The 22,822-nt window shown below is 36.1% G+C and overlaps 2 protein-coding genes and 1 pseudogene across 2 annotated transcripts in view; 2 read left to right on the forward strand and 1 right to left on the reverse strand.

Annotated features, from left to right (window-relative positions):
* LOC129238042 (B-cell lymphoma/leukemia 11B) overlaps positions 1–22,822 on the reverse strand; it is a 105,348-nt gene that overhangs the window by 79,835 nt on the left and 2,691 nt on the right. The window lies entirely within an intron of this gene.
* On the forward strand, positions 2,698–3,709 carry LOC129236866 (jerky protein homolog-like; the record flags this gene model as incomplete). Its single annotated transcript, XM_054871137.1, has 2 exons — positions 2,698–3,507; positions 3,563–3,709. Coding segments are annotated over exons 1-2 (957 nt in total), but the record flags the coding sequence as incomplete, so codon positions are not given.
* LOC129236867 (uncharacterized) lies at positions 3,719–4,348 on the forward strand (annotated as a pseudogene).

Raw genomic sequence — 22,822 nt, forward strand, 5'->3', positions numbered from 1 at the left:
GTTGCTACTTTGGTGTGAGATTATGCGTCTTTTGGATCTTGTGAGGCTTGGCTTTGAGATCATTTTTAGTATGTGGCGGTTGCTACGGTCAGATATTTTCAGTTCTTTCGCCATTTGATTGGCACTTGTCGGGGATTTCGCTCAAGTCGCTTCGTCACTTTTTTTTGATGACCACCTCCATGACGTTTCACGATGCTACCCGTATCATTGTAACGAGTAATGGTGCGATAAACAAACACTTTAATTACTTTATTTTTACTCTCGAACAATCGCTGGTTGCAAATATAATGCAATCTTACTATTACGTTCGAAATTCATTACTGAGTTTCATTTTTCACGTTTACTCTCGGCAAAGTGCTTCCGCGCGCTTGTTAACAACACTCTGGACTGTCAGTTAGCCAAATAACTGACAGCTGATGCACGGGCATCATGCCCGTGACCTACGCGAGCTGAAGTTGGTTACACTTCTGGTGCCGGACCCTGTATTCTCATTGCACCAAAAACCGCCTTTAAAAGTGCCCCTTTTACGTGACTGACATTAGTCAAAAGGGTTGTGCGAGAACTGAGATTACTTTAGTGTTTTCAAATTATAAGAATAATAATTGATTATACAGTCAAATGGATTTACATAGGTCAGTTGGAGTGAGTCTCGCAGTGCAGTGCTGCCAAATCAAACGCAGTCTTGGATTCAAGTTAGATTTTTTGGTTTATTCACTACTCGCTAGGAGTTGGCTAACCGAAAGCGGCTAATAATAACAAAAAACTACTGGCAGAAATCGTCCTTATTATGCTACAATTCACAACCAGTAAAACTGCAAGGGTCTGCTGGGATTGCTGCATACTTTGCCAATATTGCAAATATCTGTTTGCTTGTATTTTGTTTTGGGATACAAGACCTTGCAAATTGTGGCAATCCGTGCACCCATGCAAAGTATTGCAAAACTAATGTGTTAATGAATTAAAATTGCAAAAAATCTTGGTAAACACAGATTGTGGATATATTTAAGAATCCATTTGAGCAATGGAAAATAGTTAGCATTTTTTCTTAGATCACACCAGAAAACCGCTTAAAAAGACTTAGGAATCGGAAATATCCGTTTTTCAAAACAACTAACCTCTTCACAATCCATTAGATGTTAAGCGATTTATAAGCAAAGTGAAGATACCATTGGCAATTCAATATTAACATATTACTTTAGCATTTAAGTTGTGCTATCGATTTGTAGTTATTCATGTTTATTTAATAACTTTGTAAATGTACATACATACATATGTAGGTATGTAAGTATGCATGAATTTGTGCCCATTCTTGATTGATTTATTTTCATACTGCGTCTTATTTTAAATGAATAATTATGAAATGAGATTTTGCCGTCCATCCGGCCGCACCCACACCTACACAACAAACCAGCAAACGCAGTGAACATAACAATACAAAGCGCACAAAATGCCACAAACATTGCACATACCCAAGTATTGCGTTGCCACACCGATCTGGGTTTGCCTCATCATTGATGCTGAGGCCCTCCTTTTTTTGGCCTGACAAAGGGCTAGTCTTAGCGCGGCGCGCGTGTCACGCTACATACTCGCTTGTACAACGACGAGTACAAGTAGGTAGAGGTAGGTACGACAAACGTACTAGTTAAATGTACGTCTGTTTGTGTTGTGCTCTATTGAACGATCACCGTGCAAACGAACTGCAAGTGATCACCACCAACCAGCTCTGCTTCCTGCCTACGTCTTTCTCTTGTCCTCGGAAAATGTGACGCTATGATTATCTTCAGCAACAAGCAAACTTACGGTTGAATCTGCCACGGGCTCGGCCGGACTTCCAACGCGTGCTGAAGACTGATTGCGGGACCATCTCCAAAGTTTATGCGTGGGTTGGATTTTAAATCTTTTGGATCGTGCTTTTGTTTTTTGGTTTTACTTTTCGATTTTGCACTTTTTAGTCCGATTCCTGCATACATATTTTATACAGATATATTTACAAATACATAGATGTGTATTTAAGTAACTATGACTGCACGTTGCTGCTGTATATTCTTTTTATAATTGACCTCACTGTCTCAATTCAAATTCTAATTTATAATTTCATGTGTAAGGTCCCGATTTTATCAATTTTAAATAACATATCCAATGATTTGAATCGAATCGTGTTGTTGCAAAAAAAATATATTATATATAGATACACCATATACGTTATTTGCGTCGGGTAGGTAGGCGGTATTAGATTATTTTAAATATTTTAATATATTACAGTTACAAGTAAATCTCATTAGCCGTCTTTAGCCGTCTTTTAATTTCTCGAAATAATTTTCAAATGTTCAATATCGTGAGCCCTACTTTTCGGCAAAGAACTTTTATTAGATAAAGATAATAATACAGTAGACGCTCACAAATTAGAACTCTTAGTAATTAGAATTTCCAGAAATTAGAATCAACTTTTTGAATACATTACACGCTCTGAAATTAGAATCGAAAGTGCTCTGAAATTAGAATTTTCGATTCTAATTTCAGAGCGTATTTTGTTTTTTTGTTGCAAAATAGATATAAAAAGGGGAATCCTTAATTTATTCATGTTACGCTCGGTAGTCGTTGGATTTTCGTCGCTATCTGTACAGTTTTTGTTTGAAATTCGATTCGCGTGCACGTGTTTCGCCATTGTTTGCTTAAAAGTAAAAGTCGTTCGTTGAAATGCCAAATAAACGTAAGAAAAATACTTTGTCTTTGGAAACCAAAGTGCAGATCTTGGAAAAACTTGACCAAGGTATTCAAGGGAAGCGGTTAGCCCTAGAATTTGATGTGGCGCCATCTGCAATCACCTATATCAAATCTATGAAATCATCAATTTTAAGCGCTGTTTCTAATACCTATCATAAGGCTAACAAAAAATCATTGCATATCGCTGAATATCCAAAAATGGAAGCAAGTCTTTATAAGTGGTTTTTAAATCAACGCGAAAAAAAGTCTACATTAACTGGGCCTATACTAAAGGAGAAAGCCAAACAAATATTCAAAGTGGAATATCCCGATAAAGATGAAAGTACATTTAGCGCAAGTGATGGATGGTTTAGCAAATTTAAAAAACAACACGGAATACGTTTTTTAAAAATTTGTGGCGAGATTCTCTCTAGTGATGTTGCTTCAGTCACCCCGTTTATTCACAGATTTCGTGCAAAAGTCGATGAGATGGGGCTAATGGAGTCACAAATATATAATGTAGATGAAACCGGATTATTTTACCGTTGTTTACCTGACAAAACATACGTCTTTCTTTTCGAGAAAACCGCCCCCGGGTATAAAATCCAGAAGGAACGAATTTCAGTGTTACTTGGTGTAAATGCTGATGGATCACATAAATTAATGCCATTAGTAATTGGAAAAGCAAAAAAACCAAGAAGTTTCCAAGGATTCAATAATCCACTCCATTACAACTTTTCAAAAAATGCTTGGATGACATCTTGGATTTTTCATGATTGGTTTCACAAGATATTTATTCATGAGGTAAGAAAAAATTTTTTTTTAGGTTCAGTAATTCCAAAATATTTTCAATTCACAGGTGATTCGTTTCTCTCAGGAAAATAATTTGCCTCCGAAGGCAATTTTGCTAATTGACAACTGCTCTGCTCATGCACCAATTGAGAAATTTCAAAGCGACGATGGAAATATAATTGCATTTTTCTTTCCACCAAATGTAACAGCAACTTTACAACCAATGGATCAGAATCCTATTAAGTTAACCAAGCTAAACTACAGAAGTATGCTTCTTTCTCAATTAATTGCTGAAAGAGGTGACCTCAAGGTTCGCTTGAAATCCTTTTCAATTCGAAATGCAATCATGCTATTAAAACAAGCTTGATATGATGTTCCAGAAAGAGTAATAAAAAAGTCCTGGTCAAAGTTGAACAACTGGGACTCTGATCAGTATGAAAGTGATGACGATGATGTGCCACTAGCACAGCTACTGCAAAAAGATCAAGACTGCAATGGAGCTCTTCAGGCAGCTCAAGCACTTTTAACAGAAATAGAGCCAACTAATAACATTAGCATACCAGAAATTGAAATATGGAACAATGATGTGCTTGATGACGACCCTGCACATGATCTCAATAGCGATGATGAGTCTTCAGGTAGCAGCGAATTTGATGACCGGGAGGTCTTACCAGTTGTCTCTACTTCTACAGCCATTGAAAGCGTCAATAATTTAATAAAATGGTGTACTTATAGTGAATCATTTTCCGCAAAGCACACAAGCAATCTGTTAGCTCTTCGCAATGAGATTGTTATTGCAGAAACAAATAAAAGGAAGAAGCAAACAGCAATAACAGACTGGACCTTTTTTTGACTTAGCGCAAAAATACATATATGTATATTGGATTGTTACCTTATGTTTTCTCGTTTTTATGAATAAAATTTAGTAAGACAAAATTTCATTGTAGTTTTTCAATGCAAATTGACTTAAATTTTAAGGTTTTATTGAAATAAAAAACGTCCAGGAATTAGAATTTTTCAGAAATTAGAATCACCCTAAAAACAAAGTGGTTCTAATTTGTGAGCGTCTACTGTAATAGTTTTAATTTATTATGTATCTTTACTATGGCCTTTAAGGACGGAATCAGGTCTGAAGATGAGCACAAGGTGGTTTCCAAAGTAACTAACCATCTACTTGCGTTTTTTAATTATCAATTAAAAAACCTTTATTTCTGAATTATGAAAAGCTAAAACTTTATTTAGCAAAATTTACATTTTTGAGCTTTATTTCCTATAAAAAAATTCGGATATTTGCTTATCTATCAATATTGCAAATCTATCAATTGACCAGAAATTTTTTTAGTTTCGTTGTGAAAATGCCAAAGCTTCGAGGAAATGGAAAATATCGTCGCGTCACAATTTTGGCTTAGTTCATCGATGGATTCTGGTCTTGTCAATCCACGTAAGAAGTTGTGAATTCCCGAAATGAATTTTTAAAGCTATCATAAAGAACGCTAATACCGCTCACACATCAAAAAGTTCTGAGTGCGTTTATGGTGAAATATGCCAATGGAAACGTTAGATGGCACCTGACAGCACCCACGCCTTAGGCCAGAAATATAAATAGCAACGCTCGTATAGAAGAATCTCCTATAGCTGAAGATGAATATATCTACGTACAATACTACTCCATCAGGATGCGATTTTTTATTACATAAAATTCAGTATGAAGCTTTAGATTATAAAATTATAACAATAATTTAATAAATTTACAACTTTAAATCAAATAAAGCAAGAAATAATAACGCAATTAATATATAAAAGATTACCAAATTACTTTTCTGTTAACTACAAATTAAATAATTGTATCCTAAGTAAGAAGTGGGGAATGAAAGATCTTGGTATTATTTTTTATACTAAACTTTCATTCACTTAACATATTGATTATGTGATATTATATATAAAGCATTTGCAATGGTTGGTTTCATCAGAAGAAATTCCACTGATTTTAAAGACCCTCAAACGTTGAAATCTCTCTATGTTGCCTTAGTACGATCTCGCATTGAGTACTGTTCACTAATATGGAACCCATATTATGAGGTTCATTCGAGGAAAATCGAAAATGTACAAAAGATTTTCACAAAAATGGCGTTGTTTAAAATGGGCTGGCAAGATTATTTTGCCCCTTATATACAATAAGTCGCCGTAAATCGCTTGTACTTGGCTTACAGTCATTACAGGATAGGCGTATATACTTCTCAATAATATTTGTCTATAATATCATTAATAGTAATATCGATTGTAAGGAGTTATTAAGCCAATTTCATATTTCTTTTTATAGTCTAAGAATGAATCGTTTATTCAACATTTCTAATAGTACCACTAATTATGCATTTAATGAATGAACCTCTTGTACGATCTGCGCGATTGTGTAACAATTATTGTAACACCATTAACTTTAATGATAATACTGTAAAATTTAAGCTTGATCTGTTTACCATATTTAATTAAGTGAATTAGTCTGTAAGAACATTTTCTGTAGACTGAAGTAAATAAATAAATAAATAATCAACATCCAACATTATACCTTATTGTCCTCATTAAACTTTAAAGGCATCAACTGCTTCTGAGTATAAGTATAAATAAAAAAGACATGCTACGGAAATTTCATTTGCAATAAACGGTTTTTGCATTTGTCAGGGTTCCAACATTAATAGTAAGTTTAAGAAAATCTTTGAAGCAAAAAATTTGTATTCAAAAATGTTTCTTGAAAATAATGTTTAACGTTTTCCCCATCTATGTATGACGGGGTTGGTAATACAGGAGCAAGTGATATAGGAGAAACTGCTAGTTCTTAAATCAACGCCAGGAGCATATACATACATAGAGCCCCGCGGAATGTGCGGGATAAATTTCTTACTCATTGACTGCCTAGGTGGCACTGGTTTTGCAAAAATATTTTTTGTCGTGTACGTAACTCACAAGCATTCTGAATATAAACTGAGTATAGCCTGTGTTTGTGAGCCCCAGATATCTCTGGAATAAACTAAAAAACGTTTTATTGAAATTCGTTCAGTTTTTAATCCATTTACTACCAAGGTAGTATAAACTTATTTATATGATAAAATTACGAATGAATATTATTAACAAAATCTTAATTATTAGTAATATTTTACGAATTTTTGAATTACCATATCTTGGAATTAGCGAAGTCAAATTTTTCAATTATGTTCTTACAAAAATTAATTTTTTTAATAAAACGAGATACATATTAAAATTATATATTCACATTCATGAATACAAAAAAGAGAAATGTACTTAGCTAAATACATTCTCAAAAATTAAGGTTTAAAGAGTGTGCTATTTTGCGTTTCTTTTAGCTCCTTTCACGTATTTTATTGACAGAGTTTTACAAAATAATAATAGAAATTAAAATGGGTTTCATTAAAAAATGATCTGAGAAACAAATATGTAATTTCTTAATGGCAAATTTTGCTTCTGTGCATGCCATAATTCCCATTCTCTAAATGAGCACGAATAGATCCACGTATTTTATTTTATGTCGAGAAATACTAACACCAATAAAAAAATTTCTTTTGTAATGTCTTATTACAATATTGTAGTATTATTAAACCTATTTTAAAATGTACTATTTAAGTTGAAAGAAGGTGTATAATGTACTAATTTTAGAAAATCTGAGCGCTCGAATACAACAATCGTTGACACTCCATCAGTTTTCCACAATATTCGGAATGGACTGGATTTTCTCGATATAAAACCTCCACACAGCGTTTGCTCTGCTTGGGACTCAAGCGTTAATTTTTTGTGAAAAATCAGCTCTTAAAACTTTATCTGCAAAAGAAATTTTTTCATTACGCGGCCCATAAGCCGCCAAATGAAAAAAACAGAAATAGCTCAGCAATTATAACACGTACATAAAAATATCATACACTGTTGAATTTATTAAATTCCTCTCAGTACAAGCCAACAAGAAAATTTGTATACTTTTATAAATTTATAATATATAATATTATGTTTTCACGACGTCCCAATATGCTATGATACATTCTGAATCACTTTACAAGATTATTCTTAGATATGGAAGGGTTCACTGATCTTTTTAAGTCCAAATCCAACCTCCAAATATAACAACCATATAACAGACAGTGGCTTTCATAGAAATAGTCTTAAATTTGTAGCGCTTACCCTTCATAGGTTGTTTCGCTCAACGGCTGATGGTTTTCTATGAGCCTTTTCATGGCAGAAATACATTCCGAAGATTCGAAGCGAGTGTATTTTTGCCATGAAAAAGGTTGTCAAAGAACGCCATATTCCGTTCGGAATCGGCATAAAACTGTAGGCTCCTCAAACTCAAAACAACGGGTATTAGTGCCAAACATACATATATACTTAAAAGTCATCAAATTTGACTCTAGAAAAGGTTCAAATAAAATCTACATTTTCCAAATTATAAATCTGTTAAAATTTTAAACTTTGTTCGTAGCTCATTGCATACCAAACTAGCAATAGTGACCGTCAAAATTTGAAACAACAGCATTTCGCCACGAACTTACTAATATCGTATGAAACAACATTTTCATCACAGCCTCCACTCTGTTGATAGCGTTACCAGTGCATCATATTTGCGTCTTCAATAAGCGGTAACAATATTTGTGAATAATATTCGCCGGTTATAACATTTCTGATAATACATACGAGTATTTAAGAATTTTGCTTTCGGTCGCTCTGCACCTATTTCTCACTTGCAGTCGAACCGCTGATAAAACATTGGTGCTTTTAAGGTTCCAACATTGTTGCTCAATACAAATGTACACAAATACGTATGCATGTGTTAGTGCTCTTTAAGAATTCTTGCTTCAAAGTTTCACACCTTCATATCTATTTTTGCCAACCTCATTTCATTCTCCTGCGAGAGACGACGAGTATTTCATCAACCAACCCCTTTGTTGGGCCATTCACCGAAATATGACTATGTTGCTTCTACTACTTGCTTCTCATTCAAAAAGCTTGCAACCGCGTCTCAGCGTGTTATTATGTACTCTTAAATTTTTACAGTGCATTCACATATACAGAGTTATTATATACTTGTGTGTGTATGTAAGTGAATTGGTAGTTTTCAAACACCTCACTTCCCCAAGCGCCTCGCAACAAAGCGTTGATGGGGTGGGAAAATATTTCCAGTTGAAAGTGAAAATTGCGACACTAAAAGAATTCGCGAATAAACTCTTTACGCAAGTTCACGATTCTGTTTTTCTTGTACATACATTTATGTGCATATACATATGTATGTAGGTACATTCAACCGAACAAATAGTTAAGATATAAGGTTGAACAGGAGTATATAATACGAATTAAGTTTTTGTCAAGGTCTATACTGCAAGTTTATCCTTTGCTTTTATGTTATGGTTCACTTGCTCGCATTCATAATTGCTACATACTTATATCTAAATATATTGAGGTATATAATCGTATTTTGGAAATATCATTAAAGCTAAAGATGCCAAACAAAAAGAATTACACTAGAGTAAATTTTCATAAGTAAATATCGAATGTTTGATAGTCAGTTAAAGCATTTTTGCTCCTATTTGAAAACTCTTATAAACACGGATTGATATGTGTGTATGTACACATTCGGATATGAGTGCTATTTTTGTCAAATCGGAAATAATAATTTATTGGGTGGTTTCCGTTGTTTGGCCGTTTTTCAAGATGAATGGAAAAAGGTATCTTTCTGAAACTTATTATAAACAGCACCAAACTGCGTTTTGATGCTATGCTACAACTGAATGGTCCGCATCCGAAGGGCAGAGGTTTGTCAGTGCGGACCGAGTTATTAGTAAAAACTTGTCTACGATTTATGCTCGTAACGAAGCTCGAACCCTAGTTTTTCTGTCAAGCATCCGGGTACAGCAGACGAATGAAAATGCACACTATTTCTATAAGAAGTTGATCTTTTACAGTTCAGATTTTATTTCAAATGTATTGTAGGCATATGTTACTAACAAAATTTAAGATTTGACAGGACTTTAGTCACAATACGCACGCAGATATTCATGCATATTATTTTCTCTTATTTACATTTACGCTGGCCTTAGTTTGCGAGGATTAGCAGATATTTCTATGCAGTTTTGCACGTATGGGATATGTGTTAACTCATCGCTGCAGCTCAAAATAAAGTAATAAAAAATATATATATTGTACTCGAATGCACACCTAAAAACACATACTAAACTTAAACAAAAGGGAAGCTTAAAACAAAGGGAAGTATAAAACAATCGCATCCTAACACTCGCAAATACAGTTGTTGACTTGCTGCTGGGTTGGCAGCCCAGCGAGCCATCGCGTCGCCGCAGCGGAAGTAATTCCCTTTGCGCTATTGTGGCTGATTATGCTGCCAGAAGCAGAAGCAGCCACCATTGCCACCACCATTGGGAGCGTTGTGGACGGACGGCGACGAGCGGTAGAGGGCAGGCGACGAATGGATGTCATCCTAGCCCATTATTGCATCGTCATATCAAACTGTGTGCATATTCGTATGTACTACGTAAAATACATATAACATATACAAACATACGTACATACATGCCCATATATGTATGTATGTATTTGAAAATATGGACATATTGGAACTCGTACGAGTTTTTTGTTCAAATAAACTCTTTATATTTTTTAGCAGAAAAAATTGAAAATGTCTCTCCTGGTGAGTTTTTTGTAGTGACTTTTCCCATTTATCGTACATAATTATTTTGTTTTGTCCATTTGTGCTCGCATGTAGCCGTCAGAGTCAGTCCGCCAAATTATTTTACTCGGCTAGCTGTTGACTTGGTTTGGTGACTCTCGGCAGCCAGTTGAATCCGCATTTGGTGCGTAGTGTATGGTTTGTGCGCGTTTCAGACAGGCATATCTTTTTATAATTACGTTTTATTATTTATCGCACAATACCTATGAAAATACAAATATATGTATATGCGTATGATTGTTTGAATTTTCATATTTGCACACACATGCACGTATTTAGCAAGCCAGAATGCTTTCGGCATAGTGGAGATGAATCTATACTAGTACATGCGTGTGTGTATGTATCATATTTGTGTATGTTAGACCGTGTGGTTAGAGCACTATGCATCCTCTGCAGTTTATTGTACAATAGCTTTGGTTGTTAAGAGTAGTGTTGTTATTTTTTACAAACAATTAGAATGTTTTCCAGCTGTTGGCAATTTCCAAAGCAACCTTGGGTCAATACCTACAATCCTATCATTGCCGTTTTATCCTTGCGGCTTTGCGCAGTGTTATTCTTAATCAATAAACCGCCAAGTTACCATGGTGATATCCGTATTGAATGGAAATAAATTTTCAGGACTCAAAATATTGCCAACATGCTAATGACCACCGTTTGGTCGATAATCAAATTAAATTTGTAGTTTGTGCTTGGCATACACATACGTATGTATACATGTTTGTGCTCTCATATATGTATCTATACAAATGTACACACCTGCATGCATGTCCTTTGCAAGGTGTATTTTTATTGGGCGCAATTACATGCACACAAATATAAATACGTGCCTGTTACGAATTTGATTTAGAGGATCGGTGACAAACTAGGGCAATTATACCTACATATAAACAAAAAACAATTAAAAAGCTTAGTTCGTATGGAAACGATCATTTACATAAATGAATATATTTATTAGTTACTACTATAATATTTTCTGGTTTATAACGAAATTCACTTCTGCTCACATAATTAAGTAACTTCATCTGTTTACAATATTTGCAATATTTTTCATGCTAATGTTTTTCGTTAATTTATTATAAAAACTTAGTTCAAGGTATAGTGAAAGCCTTATAAATTAAAGTTCCAAATTTCCATATGCAAGATTTACGAACATATGCTTTAACCATACCTGTATGAATTGGGAGCCATATAAATCCGGCATTTAAAGTCATTTAAGTGACTGCAAACCAATATAGCAAAATTTTTCACAATAACTGCAACAACCAGAAGGAGGCTTGCGAGCAAATCTTACCTTCCTATGGCCTTATTTCCTTGCAATTAATAGTTTCTAATGTCTAAGAAGTTTTTAATACATGATATGATATCTATATGATATAACACAAGAAATTTTGAAAATGGCAAAATTGATCACCAAATATGGCACAACTCCAATGGACTAGTCACATCTTTAAAAGAGTGTAGCACATGTAACAATACCGAGCTCGAGTCGAAGTGCTACTGTTACATATTTTGCGAAACATTATTGAAACCTTGGGTGTGTCATCTGAATTTTAAAAATGATTATTTACCAATTGCTTTGAAGCTGCGATAATTGTTTTACCAATAACCAATTCACGTATAGGCTAAATATGTGTAAATTTTCAAATGGAGTCCAAGAAATAAATAAATATTAGGTGTTTTGTAGGTGCTAGTAACTAAACTCACTGGCGGAGTGTAAGAGTTGCAAGAGTAATACAAGAGATACAGTATTTTTTGAAAATTCTTTCATTTTGAAATACCATTCTTATTTTAAAAAATACTTACTTCTCAGTTACAAATTGCACGCAATTGCACTATATTCGAACTTTCTTTTGTAATCTATTCTAAATATAATATATTAAATCAATATTTACTGGTTTATTTCTGTATGAAAATATTTTTAAACATAATATTATTGTGGGCGTCGGTGATTTTTGGCCTATTAGTTGAAGCTGGCTGATAAAATTCCCGAGTGCTGGGTATAGCTTTACGTCTAATCCACCAAGTAATAGTACTTTGTAAAGGCTATAGATATATGTATGTATAAGTAAGTGATTTATGTCAAGTGAATTTATTTAAAGGTGTAATATAAAGGCTCCGAACCATCACTGGCTTGCGCTGGTATGTAACAAACAAACTATTATAGAATTTCAATAGTTGTAGGTGCAATAGGACGTGTAATACACGCGCCTGAAGGAAGAAAACTCAATAGATATTATGATTATTGTGAAGCTGAAGATTTTCTAATTTGCTAAAAGCTTAAAGTACTCAAACCTATAATGCACTAATATGACATAGCATAGTAATATATAGAATATCACACATAATTTTGGTTATTGTAACTCTGTCAAAAACAACCACCTGAGAAGTAATCAACTAAAGAGGTGGCAAGCTTGGCAAATGGAGCGGCAATTGTGAAACTGTTGTAAATCGAGGCAAAGAAAACAAGGGTATTCACAGCTAGAAGATACTCCCTCCAGAAGATGCCAAAGTTACGTTTAGGGCAGCCAATTAGGCAACCTGCTGATAATTTTCAGCTTGCTCTCTGAAATATCAGCAAATACCTAGAAAAACGTTCAAAATAAAAACATATTGATTTATTAATGTTTAAGTGTCAAAGTTTTTTTCGCAAATAGTTTTCTATAGGGTGGCCCATGTAAAATTTGCTTTTTGAATCGGCTATAAAAAAAAACTAATCAATATTTTTTTTATTTTGAAGACTGAACATTGTCATTTATGAATGAAAAATAATATCGTTTAAATGACTGCCACGACTGGCTTTACAGTAGGCCATTCGATCAACCCAATTTTTAAGCACATATTCGATTGTTTGGGCTCCAATTTCATGAATGGCAACTTCGATTTCGTGCTTTAAAGCATCAATCGTCTCTGGATAGTTCGTATGGCATTTGTCCTTAACGGCTCCCCACAAAAAATAGTCCAACGGGTGTAAATCACAGCTTCGAGGCGGCTAATTGATATCGGAATTTCGGCTGATTATTCGGTTTTCTAAAACGGTAGCCAAAAGTTCGAGTGTATCTTTGGCAGTGGGACAAGTTGCACCGTCCTGTTGAAACCAAATGTCGTCCATGTCATCCTCTTCAATTTTTGGAAACAGCTCGTTGAACATGTCACGGTAACGCTCGCCATTTACTGTAACCGCGGAAGAAGAAGAAGACTCACCACTTTGGAAATAGGTTTTCAATATTTCCTAATTTTGTTCAAGCGTATAGCGTCCCATTTCGTAAATGTCAAACCTTTAAGTAAATTATGAACACATTTGACATGTCATTTGTGTTACCATTCTCAAAAACAATAGGTGGTTCAAAAAGCAAACACTATATGGCCCACCCATACCGCCGTATCCGAATGGGTTTTTGTATGACTACCAATCGGTAATGTCCGAGTTTGAAACTCACTATGGGTCTGAATCAAGGATGAAAGATTACTAGGGTTGGCCATCAGCTATGGTGAAAAACAAAATTGTGCGAGTAAATTCGGCTGGCACGTTACTAGGGACTCGGCAGTAGAATTCTGCCCGCTCATTTCACACGTATTCACACACTCATCACACCAATAAGACGGCAACGAAAGCTGGGGGAGTAGCTTCAAATTTCTCTCAAGAAAGATCTCCCTCGTTAAATTTTGTAAACACTGCGCCACAGAATAATCAATACATGTAAATTAACCCTTGTGTGAGATTTATTTTCTTTGATGTGACGGAAATATTTTAGGTACTTTATCTTTTCGAAGTGTTAATTTTGGAAGTTGTTATTGCCCCAGTGCTCCTTCAGTCATGTTAACAGTTCTTTTTGGGTGACAAATAGAAATGTACAAAAGCAATCAAAAAATAACACAACCTGATAGCGCGTTCAATTAAGTGGACAAGTGCGAGTAGAATACAAGATTTAATAAGAGAACAAAATAATTGAGTTCCAAATATGTAGTTCTTCGAAAAGCTTTTCACTTACACCTACAAATGTATGCATGTGTATAAGGTCCATCACTTTTTGATATATATTGACTCAGTTTGGGAGATATCTTTGCATTTCGACATGAACTACTACATCAATTTCGCTTTGTTGATTGATTTCGAATGAACATAAATAAAAGTATACAGAAAGGAATTGTGATTAATAATAAATATAACCTTTGAAGAAAACGTAAGAGATTTCTAGCTAATTAACTGACTTACATACACATACACATATATAAAGAAATAAAATATACGTATGTATATATGTGTATATCTATGCATAACAAGTTTTTTTTAAAACATGAGAAAAAGTGTTATGAAAACTTCTCAAAACTACTAACATTTTTTTGTAGTAATAATAAATAATAGGACCAAAATTTATATACTTGCGCTCATTTTATATGTATGTATATATAGTAAACACTTACATTCCTCCTACTTGTGGTGTGTGTCTTGATGTTATTCCACAAATGGGGGACATACAGTTTTAAGCCAACTCCGAACGGCAATGGTTTTTTGGAGCTTTTTCTTGGCAAAAACGCACTCGGAGGTTTGCCTAGAGACGACCGCTATTAGAAACAAAGTATTATTTCATTTTTAGTGTTTCGTGCTCGAGATTTCGGAGATTCGAGCGTGACTACCATTCGGAAGTGCAGATGTCCGAAACCTCGAGCACGAAACACTAATTGGTAGAAAATGGCGATCGCTCCTCGGTAGACAATGGAAATCTCTAGGTGTATTTCTACCATGAAAAAGCTACACATAAAAAAGCACCCTCAGCTGTTCGGAGGTAGCATAAAGCTGTAGATTCCTCCATTTGTGGAAAACATCAAAAGGGTGTGCATACTATATAATTTGAATTTATTTAAATTAGCTTACTCATAAGTACATACATATCTCACTACTGAGCAATAGAGTGAGTTTTGACATCAAATATGCCATCGATAATGTGGAGATTTTAAAAGCATCGATGGTTTTAAAGTCTAACGATCAATTAAAGTTTGATAAAAAGAATCTTCAATGTAATTATAATTACGTAAATTTGTAAATATTATGGTAAGAACGTAAAAACCAAATACTTTCACCTTTCATATCAATTAAGTATTATCATATTGATTTTCCAGAATATTTCTTTAAAAATTTTATTTAATTTGTTTTACAGAGTACGGTACACGAGGCCGTAAATTTAGTTTGGAAAATTACTTTTATTCAATTCAAAGTAAAAAATGTGTGAAAATAATACAAAATTAAGAATCAATTTACTTTTGCTCGATATGACCACTTTTTGCCTTGATTATGGCCTTGAGACGGTCCAGAAACGAATCGCAAGCTGCCCGAATGTGACTTACAGGTATTTTGGCCCACTCACGGATAACGGTTTTTTTCAACGCCTCGAAACTGGGTAATCTTTTAGTTCGGACCTTGCTCTCCAAAATTACCCAAAGAGAATAATCCATGGGATTCGTGTCTGGTGAATTTGAGAGCCAATGTGTGGACGTTATGAAGTTGGAGCGTTGTTCTTTAGCCTTTTTCTTTTCTTTTTCTCCACTCGAGCTTTGTGAGAAGGTCCCGCGTTCTGTTGAAACGTCCATTGTCTGCCCATGGCTTCAAAGTAGTCTCCCGAGTACTTTCCCCATAATATTTCGCATTTACCTTGACGCCAAGCTCGATGAAAACGATTGGGTAGCGCCTATCTGTGGTTACAGCTGACCAAACTATTACCTATGGCTGGTGCTGCCCCCTGGTAGCCAATCGATGACTCAAATTCTGGTATGAACAGTCGGTAAAATAAACTTTATCGTTTTGAGAGTTTACGAATTGCGCAATTTGAAAAATTGTATCGTCAGGAAGCACAATGATCGGAAATTGACCGGTTTCGGCCCAGCGAAGCAGGTCCTTCGCTCTCTCAGGTCTGACTTGTTGCTGCTTTGGTATGAGATCATGCGCTTTTTGGAACTTGTAAAGCTTGGCTTTGAGATCATTTTTCAGTATGTGCATCAGCTGCGGGAGCGGTTTGAAGTTAGTTACACTTTGAGTGCCGGACCCAGTACTTTATAACTGTTACTATTTTAAATGAAACGACGCAATTAATTTCTAAAGAGAGTTTGCACTTCGTCTGCAAAACGTACCTCATTTTCAATATTTCTAATTAGAAAAAAATTATATTTATTGGTATTTGTGCAAGGTATTTATATACGTACACACATATTTCTTTTGATCATTAAGTTTACGAGTTATATGAGGGAATTGGGTATTCCATAAAAATCGATGGCCGTTGAGTACATATTATAAACAAATGCTCTTAGTTGTTATCAATTTTTTTTACTAGGATCTTTGCACAATTGCCGCTATGGTTTTTCTCACAATATTTTTCGTTTTTACTTTGTTGAATACCATATACAGTCGAACTTCCATAATTCGAGTTCTCTATATCTCGATTTCCATAAATCAAACTAATCTACGATCTTTGAAGACGAATATAAGAAAATATGATATACAGTACAAATCTGATCTTACAAATGGGATACTTGAAGAGTCGAATCAAATTAGTCCAGAATACACAAAAATTGGTTGACTCCATACCATGTAGTCTTCAAGTTGTAATTGATATTAAAGGATACCCAAGAAGGAGGATAGTTCCATGTGTAGAAGTCCACGCAAGTGGGGAAAGTTACTGACCGCAATTCACTTGGGGGTAGCCAGGACGATTCTTCTGCATATGGCTCAAGCAGCTCACAACGGGATCAGCCCGCGTATCCTCCGGGTAGCTTCCGAACACCCGTTCGGGAGTGAGCTAACGTGAGAAGGCGAAGCATTCCAGGATAGCTGATTGTGCGCTTGGTTTGGAACCCGCCACTTAAAAATCCCCCCCAAAGAAAAAACTTACAAAGCCTCGGATGAGAAATACCTTCACTGATAAAGACCCCTGAAAACGAAATAAGAAAGATGATTTGAGGGCATGTACTTGGAGTGTCTGGTCCCTTAATGGGAAAAGTGCCTCTGCCCGGCTGGTTGATGTCCTCGTGAGAGTAAAGACTGACATCACTGCCATTCAAGAAATGCGATGAAAGGCAAGAAAAACATAAGACCTTCCGACGTTTACTACAGCTGTAATGTAAAGGAGCGCAAATTCAGTGTCGAATTTGTTGCGGGAGAGAGACTTCGTCGCCAAGTACTGTCGTTCATTCCGGTGGACGAGCGTATTGCAATAATCCGCAACAAAGCCCGTTTTTCTAACATCTCACTAATTTGCGCCCAGGCCCGACGGAAGAGAAGGACGATGCGACCAACGATTCCTTCTATGAGCGCTTGGAACGTTCCTATGAGCGCTGCCTCCGCCATGACATAAAAATCGTGCTTGGCCACACGCCAGGGTGGGCAAGGAAGGAATTTTTGGTCCCACAGTCGGAAAATTCAGCCTGCACAACGAAACATCCGGTAACGGACAGAGGCTGATCAACTTCGCCGGGATCCGAAACATGGTAGTATACAGCACCAGATTCCAGCATAAAAAGATACTCCAAGCTACCTGGCTGTCTCCTGATCGAAAAATGCGAAACCAGATCGATCGTGTTGTAATAGATGGAAGACACGCTTCTTGTGTATTAGATGTACGTACGATCCGATGACCCAACATCGACTCGGATCATTACCTTGTTGTAGCCAAACTGCGCACACGCCACTGTGTAGCAAAAAACGTACATCTACATCCGCAAAGAATGCTCGACATCGAAAAGCCGCTATCACCACAGACATCCAGAAGATTCGCCACTCGACTCTCATTCCTGCTCTCCGAGAGTACTGCCCAACAAACCGGCTTGTACGAACAATGGAAAACATTTCTCGTTCCCTACGTACCACCGCCGAAGAAGAAATCGGATTCCGGCGAGCGCGAAAAAACAGTTGGTACGACAAGGAATGTCATGCTCCCGCAGAAAGAAAGGATGCCGCCTTTAGAGCGACGCTGTGATCGGGCGCAACCCGAGCCATGTGGGATTGCTACAGAGAGCTAAAAAAGGAAGAGAGATGTACTATCCGAAAGCAGAAACAAGAGGCCGAAATACGTGAGTCCGAGGAGCTTGAGATGCTGGCCAACAGGAACAACGCCCGAAAATTCTACCAGAAAGTTCGGCGGCTTACAGAAGGTTTTAAGACCGGGGCGTTTTCCTGTAAAAACAAAGACAGCGAACTGGTGACTGACATCCACAGCAATCTTAAAATATGGGGGGAACACTTCTCGAACTTGCTAAACAGTGATAGCTGCGCATGTCACAGAGAATGAGAAGATCACGATACCCCAATCGTCGACGACGGAATTTTCGTTCCGCTACCCGACCATGACGAGGGGGAATAGCGATAGCGCGGCTAAAGAACAACAAAGCCGCGGGCGCCGACGGATTGCCGGCTGAGGTATTCAAACATGGTGGCGAGGAGCTGGTAAGGTGCCATGCATCAGCTTCTATGCAAAATATGGTCGGATGAAAGCATGCCTGCCGATTGGAATTTAAGTGTGCTCTGCCAAATCCACAAGACGGACGATACTGCAATCTGTGCCAATTACCGCGGGATTAGTCTTCTAAATATCGCCTATAAAGTTCTAGTGAGCATATTGTGTGAAAGGCTGAAGCCCACCGTCAACCAACTGATTGGACCTTATCAGTGTGACTTTAGACCTGGAAAGTCTACTATCGACCAAATATTTACAATACGCCAAATCTTGGAAAAGTCTCACGAAAGGAGAATCAACACACACCACCTTTTCGTCGATTTCAAAGCTGCATTCGATAGTATGAAAAGGAGTTATCTGTATCCCGCGATGTCTGAATTTGGTGTCCCCCCCAAAACTAATACGGCTTGCAGGATGACGTTGTTCAACACCAGCAGCACCGTCAGAATTGGGAAGGACCTCTCCGAGCCGTTTGATGCCAAACGAGGTTTCAGACAGGGTGACTCGCTGTCGTGTGACTTCTTTAATCTGATGTTGGAGAGGATCGTACGAGCCGCAGAACTTAATCGCTTAGGCACAATATTTTATAAGAGCGTATAATTGTTGGCGTATGCCGATGATATTGACATCATCGGCCTTAACAACCACGCTGTTAGTTTTGCTTTCTCCGAACTTGACAAAGAGGCAAAGCGAATGGGTCTGATGGTGACCGAGGAATAAACGAAGTACCTCCTGTCTTCAAACAAAAAGTCGGCGAACTCGCGTATCGGCACCCACGTCACTGTTGACAATTATAATTTCGAGGTTGTAAAAGACTTCGTATATTTAGGAACCAGCGTTAACACCGATAACAATATCAGCCTTGAAATCCACCGTAGAATCTCTCTTGCCAACACGTGCTACTTTGGACTAAGTAGGCAACTGAGTAGTAAAGTCCTCTCTCGACGAACAAAATTGAGAAGAAGAAGAAAGAAAAAAGGAGGTACTAAATACCTTAAAATTATAAAAATTAGAAATTTGGCATTACAGTGAAATGAGTGGACACTTTCTTGTATGTTGTGTTGAGGAATGAAATGAAGCAAAATAAATATAATGGGCGAAATAAATAAATGGGATGGATGATGATGTTTGTGTAGTAGGCTTTCAAAAATCTCATTAGTCGAACAATTTTATTGGATAATGCTGATTTGAGTTATAGAAGTTTGTCCGTATGTGTATAAAAAGTTTTAGTGTTATATTGATTTTTGTTGTATTAACATTTTTTTCATTTTTATCTGGTGTGTTCTGAGCATGTACAAGGGCCTTGAATTTCGGATCTCTTTTGAAACAGTGTTTTGTTTTGATATTTTCTTAGTTCGATTAAGTCTCATGGGACAGAGGATATGTAGAAATTTTACAATTTACTAAAGCGAGTTCGATTTCATTCAACAACTATATAACAATGATTAATGTCTCGGGGTCTGTGAACAGAGCTTATTATGCATAATATAATTGAAGTTTTGAGAGTTAACATTTGAAGCGAAATTGCGGAGCCGCAATCGTAACTAAATGTGTTAGAAAATTTTATCAAAAAAATTGACACCTGTAAGTGAGCTCGCGGGAATATTTGGAAACTATCAATAGTTAACTCAAACTTAGTAAGTTTAGAATGCACTAAAAAACTTTCTGACCGTCTGCAGGTAGCTATGTTTTTCTACAATAATTCAGCAGGAAATTGCAATTGCACTAACCACCCACATGTAGATGTGTCAACAATCATAAAGAAGTCGATCATTGGAATCGAAATCTCGATCGCACAATAAGACGTTGACCCAATGCATACCATCAGCAACGGTCAACATATTCCAAGAATTAGAACTCGTCACTCGAGTGCAGTTGCAACGCAGTGATAAAATTAGTATAAATAAACACGATTTCTATTTAAGTTTAAAGTTTTTAACTTCAACATTTTCTTGATCACTTTTGATCTGCAATCACTTGTTTTTATTTTGTTTGTTCTTTTCAACTCATTCAAAATATGTATTTAATTTAAATTTAAAAGATATACTCGGACTTCAGAGACCCTGTATGTGTAATAAACATATAATTTATGTGTATAAGATTTTAATTGCTTAAGAAGACTAGTAAAATTTTTTTAATACAATAGTTTATCATTCATCTTCGTTTTTAAAGGGTGATCAGATTGGAAGTACTCTTTTCCGATAGCGTTTTTTGACAAATCGCGCCTGACTACTGTCAAACTAAAAGCATAATTTTTTCAGCATTCATTGAGATTTCATCATGGAAAAACCTACGTCTCAACAACGTTTACAAATCGTACAATTTTATTACGAAAATCGACGCTCTGTGAAAAGTGTGCATCGTCTGACTTATGGTGTTCAGTGATGTGGCCAATTTTTGGCTTAATGTCTACGTCAATAAGAAAAATTGCAGTATTTGGGCTTCAGAGCAACCCGAAGAAATTCAAGAACAGCCGTTGCATCCATTGAAAACAACCATTTGGTGCGCCCTATGGGCAGGAGGAGTCATTGGTCTATATTTGTTCAAAGACGAGGCTGGCCCAATGTAACAGTGAATGGCGAACGATATCGACTCGATATCGATAAACGACTTTTTGATGCCGTAATGCCGGAAATTGAAGCCCGTGATCTCCACAATAATTGGTTCCAACAAGACGGCGCTACTTGCCATACAGTGCCGTGAAAGAGTGGATTTAATGTGTCATCGTTTCGGTGAGCAATTTATCTCTCGTCTCGAATCAGTGGATTGGCCACGAAGATTGTGTGATATCACACCTTTGTACTTTTCCTTGTGGGTATATATATAGTCTAAATGCTTTGTGGATAAATCAACTTCGATTGAAGCATTGAAAGCCAACATTATTAAACTTATTCTCGTAGTACCGACCGAAGTCCTCCGGTGAGTCATTCAAAATTGATGTTTACGGATGGCCGAACTGCGGCGCAGTTGCAGCCAACAATTGAAAGGGATTATCTTAAAAAAATAAGTGTCGTCAGGGCGGTCGGCTCCATATAACATAAATTCACTTGCATCAAAGATAATCCCTAGCAGTTGCGTTTGAACGCACAATTTTTGGACCTTATTTTTTCTTTATAAGGCGTAGATGTATAAGTCGGGCGCTCCCTAGCACAAGTGAAAGCTAATAAATCAAAAGCATTTGATGGCTATGCCCAGTGATTAGAAATTAAGACTTGAAATAGTATATATGTATGTCTGTATACGTGTATATTTTTTCGAGCTTGCACCTAATAAAATTACGATTAAAAGTGTTTCATATTATGATAGCTATCCTTTAAAGGTTTGTGTGTAGGTATGTATGAGCATTGTATTTAATATTTTATTAATTTACAGTTCTGATTTTTTGTTTGATTTTTGGGCCCTTGACGGCCAGTTTCGCCGCTTGACAAAGAGTGTGTATACAGATGTATGTATGTATTTACAGGCAACTGGGTGTGAATGAATTTTAACCATGACGATAAATAAGTCAACATGTACATATGAACTATGAAATACTTAAGTAAATAAATGATAACATTTATTGTATTTTGACAATTATCCTATAGCAATTGCTTTTTGCGAAATCTTATCGCTTTATAACTTAAATCATTAACAATGATGACCTAGCGGTAAAATTTTCGGCAAAGTTTCTCTGATTTTTTCGTAAAAATGGTTTAATTAGGTGTATAAATAATTTATTATTATTATTATTTATTAGAATAATATAAAATATTACACTAACTTAAAAAAAGAGCACACTAGCTGCTTGGGCCTTCGGTGCTATAAATAATAAATATATTATGTGTGTATAATAATCGCAACCAAGTTTTTATACAATAGTTCCTTGCGGTTAATAGCGTAAAATGACTATTTCCAAATAAGATTTTTTTTTACGGCACAAAACCTACTAATTTTATTCAAAACAGTTCCCAATTTAATACAGCAGTATCTAAAAGTGCATATGTATGCTTGTAAGTCGAATGAATGTATTGAATTGTCGTTCGGGAAGTCGGGAAGATGTTAATACGCTTCTACGCTGGCTTCTACAAACACAAAATTTTCGACACTTAAAAAACTATTTTTAATAAAAAAATTGTTTCCAATATCTATCGATGACATACTTCTCGAA

The sequence above is a fragment of the Anastrepha obliqua genome, chromosome 2, assembly GCF_027943255.1.
Source record: "Anastrepha obliqua isolate idAnaObli1 chromosome 2, idAnaObli1_1.0, whole genome shotgun sequence".
Classification (NCBI taxonomy): Eukaryota; Metazoa; Arthropoda; class Insecta; order Diptera; family Tephritidae; genus Anastrepha; species Anastrepha obliqua.